The sequence below is a fragment of the Marmota flaviventris genome, chromosome 6 (genome assembly GCF_047511675.1).
Source record: "Marmota flaviventris isolate mMarFla1 chromosome 6, mMarFla1.hap1, whole genome shotgun sequence".
Classification (NCBI taxonomy): domain Eukaryota; kingdom Metazoa; phylum Chordata; class Mammalia; order Rodentia; family Sciuridae; genus Marmota; species Marmota flaviventris.
In genome coordinates, this window is record NC_092503.1 from 73,831,299 (window position 1) to 73,840,969 (window position 9,671).

At 37.9% G+C, this 9,671-nt stretch overlaps 1 protein-coding gene across 5 annotated transcripts in view; it reads right to left on the minus strand.

The window, feature by feature from the left end:
* The window catches only part of Cfap206 (cilia and flagella associated protein 206), a 40,829-nt gene extending 33,217 nt beyond the window's left edge, over positions 1-7,612 (minus strand). For 3 of the 5 annotated variants that reach the window (XM_071613909.1, XM_071613907.1, XM_071613910.1), the window contains exons 1-3: positions 7,356-7,576; positions 5,578-5,690; positions 4,571-4,654 (exon numbers count right to left, since the gene is read on the minus strand). In XM_071613909.1, the coding sequence (XP_071470010.1) occupies positions 4,571-4,654; positions 5,578-5,685 (192 nt within the window). In that variant the 5' untranslated portion in view covers positions 5,686-5,690; positions 7,356-7,576. Of the gene's footprint in view, positions 1-4,570; positions 4,655-5,577; positions 5,691-7,355 lie in introns of all 5 variants that reach the window. The other 2 variants (XM_071613908.1, XM_027928292.2) reach the window with 2 other exon arrangements.
* Positions 7,613-9,671: the final 2,059 nt, after the last annotated feature.

Below are 9,671 nucleotides of genomic sequence, written 5' to 3' on the forward strand. Positions count from 1 at the left end.
CTATTGTTCAGTAACTCTCCTCACCCCCTTATTGTGAATTAGCATCTGCATATCACAGAAAACATTGGGCTTTTAGTTTGAGGGAACTGCCTTATTTTGCTTAGCATGATAGTCTCCAGTTCCATCCATTCACTGACAAATGCCATGATTTCATTCTTTAAGGTTGAGTTATATTCCATTGTATATATACCACATATTCTTTATCCATTCATCTGGTGAAGGACACCTAGGTTGGTATTTTTTTTTAATGTTATGGTATTTATTCTTTATTTTTATTTTTATGTGGTGTTGAGGATGGAACCCAGTGCCTCACACATGTGAGGCAAGCACTCTACCGCTGAGCCACGGCCCCAGCCCGGGTTGATCCATTTATTGATTCTTGATTTTACTTCCTGCACTTTAGTAGTCTTGTTAAGGAAGCCAGTTCCTAAGTGACATGGTGGCGGTTTGGGCCTACTTTTTCTATTACGTGCAGAGTCTCTGTACTACTGCCTAAGTCCTTGATAATAGACAGGGTTTAATTGCATTTTGCTACATATTAATTTCCAGTTTCATCATTTGAATTTTGATATTCATTGAGTTTTTATGTACCTGACATTAAAGGTACATTGAGCTCAATTCATTCCAACTTAGTTGAGTTGGGGAAAGGAAAAACAATTCTTCTTGAGCCATAAAAAGAAGAAAAACTTATTTTCTGCTCTTTCTTAATTCTCCTCAATGTCTTCCCAATAAAATTTCTGACAAACCATTACAGCCATTTCCCCTATTGCCAAGAACAAGCTTTATATCACATTTTAAATCAGCTGAGAAAAGAGCCAGCTCTAGGTAGTTTCGTGAAATCATGGAATCTCTCCTACATAATCATCCTGACAAAATATTCCCCAGCTCCAGGCTTACAAACGTATTCCTGACCCCTACAGTTTCTGCAGATAGACCTGTCCTCCACTAAGTGAACTGCCAGTTGAAATAAAAAATGGGGATGGTGACATTTTCCCCTGCCATTTTCTTTTCTTTTGTTTTTTATTTTTTGTACTTGTAGCAACTGTTCACTTTTTTCTTTTTTTAATTAATTTTTTTTTTATTTATATGTGACAGTGGAATGCATTACAATTCTTATTACACATATAGAGTTCAATGTTTCATATCTCTGGTTGTATATAAAGTGTATTCACACCAATTCCTGTCTTCATACACGTACTTTCAATAATAATGTCCATCACATTCCACTATCATTTCTAACCCCATGCCCCCTCCCTTCCCCTCCAACCCCTCTGCCCTATCTAGAGTTCATCTATTCCTCCCATGCTCCCTCTCCCTACCCCACTATGAATCACACTCCTTGTATCAGAGGAGGCATTTGGTTTTTTGGGATTGGCTAACTTCACTTAGCATTATCTTCTCTAACTCCATCCGTTTACCTGCAAATGCCATGATTTTATTCTCTTTTATTATTGAGTAATATTCCATTGCCACATTTTTTTAATCCATTCATCTATTGAAAGGCATCTAGGTTGGTTCCACAGTTCAGCTATTGTGAATTGTGCTGCTATAAACATTGATGTGTCTATGTCCCTGTAATATGCTGTTTTTAAGTCCTTTGGGTATAGACAGGTATCTGGGTCAAATAGCGGTTCCATTCCCAGTTTTCCAAGGAATTGCCATACTGCTTTCCATATTGGCTGCACCAATTTGCAGTCCTACCAGCAATGTATGAGATAATTGTATTTGTGTAGATTTGTCTCTGTGCCCTCTATTCTGTATCTTTGGGTCTACCATTCTATTTTGGTGTCAACACCATGCTGTTTTTATTACTACTGTTCTATAGTATAGTGTAAGTTCTGGTTTAGTGATGCCTCCTGCTTCACTCTTCCTGCTAAGGATTGTTTTAGCTATTCTGGGTCTCTTCTTTTTCCAGATGAATTTCTTGACTGCTTTTTCTATTTCTATGAGGAATATCACTGGGATTTGGATTGCAATTGCATTAAATCTGTATAGTGCTTTTGGTAGTATGATCATTTTGATAATATTAATTCTGCCTATCCAAGAGAAAGGTAGATCTTTTCATCCTCTAAGGTCTTCTTTGATTTCTTTCTTTAGGGTTCTATAATTGTCATTATATAGATCTTTCACCTCTTTCATTAAGTGGTTTCCCAAGTATTTAAAAAGCATTTGACAAAATGCAGCACCCCTTCATGTTCAAAACACTAGAAAAATTAGGGATATCAGCAACATATCTCAACATCAAAAAGGCTATCTATGCCAAACCCCAGGTCAACATCATTCTAATGGAGAAAAATTGAAGACATTCCCTCTAAAAACTGGAACAAGACAGGAATGCCCTCTTTCTTTCTTTCTTTCTTTTCTGCTTTAGTATATTGAACATCTTTCTAAAATAAACTATGAGAAAACCATTCTAATTCAATGGAAGAGATGCTGAAGGATTCAAGATTAACATCCATTATTAGCAATGTAAAACGGAGGGAAAGATCCGTGAATTGTGCTCCTAGAATTCTGCCCCCATGGGAGACAGAAGGGTCAAACCGAAAGCCATCAATGGGAAAGATGAAGAAAGATGGGCTCTCAGAGCAGGGGTTTCTGGCTAGAAGCTGTTCCTTGCTCACTGGGTCAATTTTTTCACCCAGCCCCCTCAGGCTGATTCTCTAGGCTAAGATGGTTGAGATGGTGTTTGCTGTAGAAAGTGGCGGGCTGAACCCAGGGATAGTGCTGAAAAGCTTCCCGAGTCACGCTTGGCTCAGGCTTCTCCAGGGAAGATGGACAGAGGGAAGGAAGGTGCTGGCACCAAGCGAGGGCTTGGCACAGGAGGAATGCCCTCTTTTACCACTTCTATTTAACATAGTTCTTGAAACACTGGCCAGAGAAATTAGATAGACAAAAGAAATTAAAGGGATACACATAGGAAAAGAAGAACTCTGGGGCTGGGAATGTGGCTCAAGCGGTAGCGCGCTCGCCTGGCATGCGTGCGGCCCAGGTTCGATCCTCAGCACCACATACAAAACAAAGATGTTGTGTCCGCCGATAACTAAAAAATAAATATTAAAATTCTCTCTCTCTCTCTCTCTCTCTATCTCTCTCTCTCTCTCTCTCTCTCTCTCTCTCCCTCTCTCTCTCTCTCTTAAAAAAAAAAAGGAAAAGAAGAACTCAAATTGGCACTATTTACTGATGATGATTCTATACCTAAAAGACCCTAAAAGCTCCACCAGAAAATTCTAGAACTAGTAAATGAATTCAGCAAAGTAGCAGGATATAAAATCAACACCCATAAATCAAAGGCATTTCTGTGTATCGGTGACAAATCCTCAGAAATGGAAACAAGGAAAACCTACCCTATTTATAATAGCCTCGAAAAAATAAAATATAATACTTGGGAATCAACTTAATGAAAGAGGTTAAGGATCTATATATTGAAAAGTATAAAACCCTAAAGAAAGAAGTCAAAGAAGACCTTAGAAGATGGAAAGATCTACCTTGCTCTTGCATAGGCAGAATTAATATTATCAAAATGACCATACTACCAAAAGCCCTATAAAGATTTAATGCAATTCCAATCCAAATCCCAATGACATTCCTCATAGAAATAGAAAAAGCAATCATGAAATTTATCCCATGTCATTTTCAAGAGCCCAGGAAAACATCCATATACAAGTCTGGGAACATTTGTTTCAAGTCAACTGCATGAAGGAATTAAGTTCATTAAGCCCAGGAGAAAAATAAAAAAGTTGAATTTTTAGGAAATTCAGATTAAGGAATTCAATTCAGTGAGTCAAATGTAAAATATATGAACAATATTAAACGTCTAAAGTTCTTGCCTTTCAAAAACTGGTTTTCAGACACATCTATTTGATTTATAACTATGGATTATTTTGCTTTGGCTTTAATTTATTCTTTAGGATTGAAAAACATAAGTTACACTGAATCATTATGAATCTTAATTTATTACTATTTAACTCTACCAGTATAGGTAGAAGACAAACCAGTTAATAATGCTCTCAATGTAACTAATTAGTAAGGTAACACTCAGATATTGTGGCAGACACTATTACCTGCTCAGTGATCATGCCCCTCCTTCCTAATAGAGTCCCAATTTGGGTTGAGGCAAAGATTTCTTTATTTGAGAATGAAAAAAGAAAATCAGTGTCCCAGGGTCATATAAAGTATCTTTTTGGCCAATAAATGTAAGCATATGGAAGGGATTCTGAGAAAACTATTATTCTCTGGAAAGAAAGTAACAGATCCAATTGGCACACATATTGTATTTGCCCTTTTCTTTTTCCTCTTCTTTCTCCCCACAAGTAGAATAGCTATCTTGTGACCAAAAAATGGGAAGAAAAATTGGATGAAAAGCATCTGTCAAGGGGATGGGTGGACCAGGAAGCCAGAAAGAATAGCCTATGCATCTCGAGACATTATTTTATGAGAAAAATAAATCCTTCATTTGTACCTCTATTGTGTGAAGTTTTTTCTTTTTCATGCAGCTAAAGGCAATAATGGTAACACAAATATTATATTTAAAATTGAAAATAACTCCAGTTTTGAGGAGTATGATAATTACCTTAACAAGTTTCTGCACATCACTTTTCATGAGGGTTCTATCCATGTTAAAGCCATTACTTGGATCCAGGACAACAGCTTTCACCTGAGAGTAGGAAGAGTTCATCAAGCAATTTTATTTCATATTATCATGAAATTAACTTACTGTGCTTCCTTCTTTTAAACAACTACCTCTTGATTACTCAAAAATGATTTTTTAGGTATTTTTCCTATGATCCAACTCATCAACCGCTTCAATACAGGGTGAAGAAAGGGAGTAGTAAACATCAAATCTGAAAATGGTGCTAGAAAAATTAGATGGGGAGGGGTTGGGGTTGTAGCTCAGTGGCAGAGTGCTTGCCTAGCATGTGTGAGGCACTAGGTTCGATTCTCAGCACTGTATGCAAATAAATAAAATAAGGGTCCATTAACACTTAAAAATATATTTTTAAAAAGGGTATATGGGGAAATAAGTTAAAAGCAATGGTAAGATTTTAGATTGGAAAACTATAGTATATTTAATCATATTTTCATTGTGTATTATTAGTTAACCAAACAATAACAGATATACCCAGAAACTCAAGTTGAGGCAGTAGGATCACAAGTTCCAGGCCAGTCTGGGTGACTTAATAAGGCCACGTCCAGAAAAGAAGGAAGGAAGGAAGGAAAGAAAGGAAAAAAAGATAAGTATGTAGGTATGGAAGGAAGAGAATGGCAGCAGGGAGGCTGGGGATGTAGCTTAGTGGTAAAGCACTTGGCAAGCAACAGGCCCTGGGTTCCATTCCCAGCACCAGAGAGAGAGAAAGGAAAAACTAAATTTTTTTAAAAATCTTACAAATTAAAAAAAAAAAAAAAATTGACATGCTTTCCAGACATTTAAAAGTTATTTTTCACTAACTTGTCTGAAGAGGTCAGTATGTTTTCAACCAAAAAACATCTAGGAAAGCGTCACAGAATTTTAAGGGAAAAATGGACACCACATTAAAAAATGTTAATAAAGAAATAATTTGCATCAACAGTCATTCTTACCATAAAAGCAACCAGAGTTTCAGAAACAATCTCTCCATGAGCTGCACATTCTTGTCCTATTTCTCGTATGATATTCTTTATAACACTTTCTGCTTGAGTGAGAGGCATTCTGGCTAAATAAAACAATGATTTGTTTTTTTAATAATTGCATTTATATATTAATTTTTCTCTTCAGGTTTCTCCACTATTTATAAGGAGACATAATACTATTTGTTAACTTGTTGCTATTTAATTATTAGCATCTAGGCCCCTCCTGTTTCTTTTTAAATGAAGGGCTTTAGAGGTTTAGCACTATTTGAAGGAAAAAATGAAGAAACTTAACCCCCTGATCCCCCATGAAGGCAGCAGAGTACAGCCTAAAAAAGGAAATGCTTATAAATGCTATTCCAGCACATCCAGTAAATGACCTTTCAAATCTAAGGGAATTTGGGGAAAAACAATTTGTTCAGGTCATTGAAATTCTCTTTTCTGCACATCCAAGTTGTAATATTAACTCTATTTAAGAAAAAACATTAAAGGAAAAAAATTCAGTTAAGTATCATAGAAAAAATGAATTCCTGGTTATTAATTTCACTTATTGGAACAGTGGTCCACTTTACCATTTGAATATAGCCTTTGCTGCTCTGCCACTGCAAATTATTTTTAAAATGGACATGTTTCTTTCTCTTCCTCTCTCCCAGCTCTCCTCTAATCTCACCCTGTCCCTAATCTCAGGGGAAACAGGATTACCTTTCTTGCCCATTTTAGGCAGATTTATTTGTCCTTGAGTACACATCCATCATAGGAAAGAAGTAACCCAGACTTGGGAGACGGTAGGAGAAGATTTCTGAAATGACTATCTCCCAAATTAACAAGTGAATTAAACTCCAACAGAGTGGAATGTAGTCTTTGAATCACCTCTTTAAAAGCCCAGCATTCTGGCTGATGGGCAGAATCACTGCCTCTGGGACCCGAGTCCCGTGTTTCTCATTTGCTAACAAAGCAATAAAACTTATTTTTCCTTTTACTCAAAACTGTGTCCTTGGGCTGGGGTTGTAGCTCAGTGGTGAAGCGCTTACCTCGCGTGAGGCACAGGATTTGATCCTCAGCACCACATAAAAACAAAACAAAGGTATTGTGTCTATCTACAACTAAAAATAAACAAATATATATATATATATATGTGTGTGTGTGTGTGTGTGTGTGTGTGTGTGTATAAAATCAACAACAACCCAACCGCGTCCTCATTATTGTATTGGCATCAGGGACAAGGACCAAGCTTTCGATGACATTATAAACCAGGAAAGAGTGGTAGGTTTTAATCAAGCTTCCTCATTTTCCTGATTATCAGTTAGAGGAACTTAGCATATAGTGAATAACAAAAGCTACTCTAGGTAAAATTGACGCTCAGCACCTGCATGGGGAGGATAGGTGAGTGACATTTGGCGTTTTGTCTAGGAACACAAGCTGGCCTGGCTTTCAACGTGACCTGGCCATAACTAAGATCTGGGCACTTGCTTCACCCTTTGGGAGGCAGTTCCCTCACCTGGGGGAAAAAAAAGGAAACTCCCTCTAACGGAGTTATTGAGTACTAAGTGAATTCATATATTTAATAGCTAAAAATGTGCATAGCATAAGGTAAGCGGTTAAAACAGTGGTTTTGAAATAAGAAGCCAAAGAACGTGGCCGCGCAAATTTGGCACGGGTGTGAGACTGTGAAGGACACCCCTCACAGGGTGGGTGTGAGACCTGCGCCTGGAAGGCTCAGGCGCCCCTGCAGAGCGGCTGAGAGGTCTGACCTGGGCGCCTCCGGCCGCAAGCGGCCCCCCGTTCCCTCTCAGCGGCGGCGAGGTCCTCCAGCAGCCCCGGCTCTGCCCGCAGCACCACGCTCGCTCCTCACACCGGAAGTTCAGGGCGCGGAGCCCCGAGTGGCCTGACCTTGGCTGGAGCCGAAAGCAGAAGCCGTGGCTGCGCCGATCCTACCTCCAAGCTTTCGCTGAGGCCTTCGCGGCCGCAGGGCGATCTTCGCTACCGCCGCGTAACCATGGAGACCTAACGCTGTGGGCGGGCCCCGAGTGTGGGCGGGGCCTGTGGGCGAGGCGCGCTCCTCCGGGAGGACCTTTCCCCAGAGAGGGCGGGAGAGTTAAAACCAAAGAAACTGGAGGACTGAAATCTCCGACGGAGAAAGGCACGTTCGCTCGTGCCACACCTCAAAGGTTAAGATGTGGACACGAAGGTTTTAAACCAGAATATGAACTTGCTAGCGCGGGAACACAGAGGGTGACTTAAAAGCGGAGGGATGTGGAGGGGTAAGGGAAGAGGTTGGGATCCTTAATAGACTTCTTATAAAAGTATCTAGTTTTAAAAAATAATGCAGTTTTATTTAATGCACTGTTACTGAAAGGAGGGTCTGTAACAGGGTGCTCCAAAATTCCCAAGGTTTACAAATGAAACTGCATATTTAAACAAATTAAACCCTAACCCTAACCCACATTTTAGAAGTACAAGATAAGGACCCTCTGTGTTGGAGTAGGGATAATGTCGTTTTCTCACTTAAAAATAATGTTCGTTATGCTCTCCTTCAAATATGAAGGTGTGGAACAAGGTTGAACAGACATTAACAACAGAGTCTCAAATAACAAAGGCTTATTTTTAAACAGTAATTTTCTCAAATTGTGAACGCAATTCGCGTAGTATACTTAAGGGTGTTCGGAGATTACTAGGAAATAACAAAACTCAAGAATACACAGGTCAATGTGCAGTAAATTTTATTTATTTCTTCCTAGAAAACTTCCTGAAACGTAGATGAAGCCTATGTTAAAATAGTGTTCAAGGTAGCAATTTTTATAATAGCACAACACTGGAAATCCAAACATCTGATATTTAAGGAATATTGATAAAATGAAATGTTAATCATTAAAAATAAGAACAATAACTTTGTGTGTGTTTTGTATTTTTAAAATTCAAATGCAAAAATTATACATAATATAACTATAGTCACATATAACTATAGTCAACTATAGTCACATGCACATCATATATATAAAGTTCAGAACTGGGGTTGTAGCTCAGTGGTGAGCATTTGCCTCACAAGCAATGGGTTCAAACCTCAGCACCACATTAAAAATAAATAAGTAAAACAAAGATATTGTGTCCATAAAAAAAAAGTTTATAAGTCAATTTATCCATATCACAGAAGTATTTGTATCTGAGGATGGAATTATGGGTAAATAAATTTTTATTTATTTTATGTATTTCTATATTTTCTATGAAGAGTATATACTTTCTTGTGATCTGTAAAATAAAATTTTAAAAATTAATGAGGAAAAATTCTGGCTAAGGGTTGGGGTTGTGGTTCAGTGGTTGAGCACCTGTCTAGCACGTGCGAGGCCCTGGGTTTAATCCTCAGCACCACATAAAAATAAATAAAATACAGGTATTGTGTTCAACTACTTATAAAAAATAAATTTAAAAAAAACTCTGGCTATTTATAGAGACGGAATTCAATTAAGTATACAAATATACTTAATATGTAAAGTATATATTACTTATAAGTTAAAACATTAATATTTTAAGATGGTAAGAATAATTTCATCATGTTAAGTATAATTTTAAAATAGTACAAACCCTGGCATAAATACTTCCTTATGTGTCTGATACTACTAATTCCCTATTCAATATTATTTTCTTCTCCCTGCTTACTAACTCTGTACTGAGAATGATAGTATATTCTCTCTCTCTCTCTCTCTCTCTCTCTCTCTCTCTCTCTCTCTCTCTCATCCCCCCCCCCCTTGGTTGTAGATAGATACAATATCTTTATTTTTATGTGGTGCTAAGGATTAAACCCAGTGACTCACGCTTGCGAGGCAAACGCTCTACCTTTGAGCTACAACCCCAGCCCAATAGTACTCTCTTGAAAACAAAAAAGATCTCTCAACCCCCTTTTCAGCAAGGTGTGGCCTGTAACTTGGTCCTGGCCAATGGAATGTGAATGTAATCACTGAATGAGGAATCTGGGGAAAGCCTTGTCATTTTATGTCTATATCCTTCCCTTTTCCTTCTGAAATGAGAATAATATTTTGACTAAAACTCCAGTATTCTTATTATGAATGTGA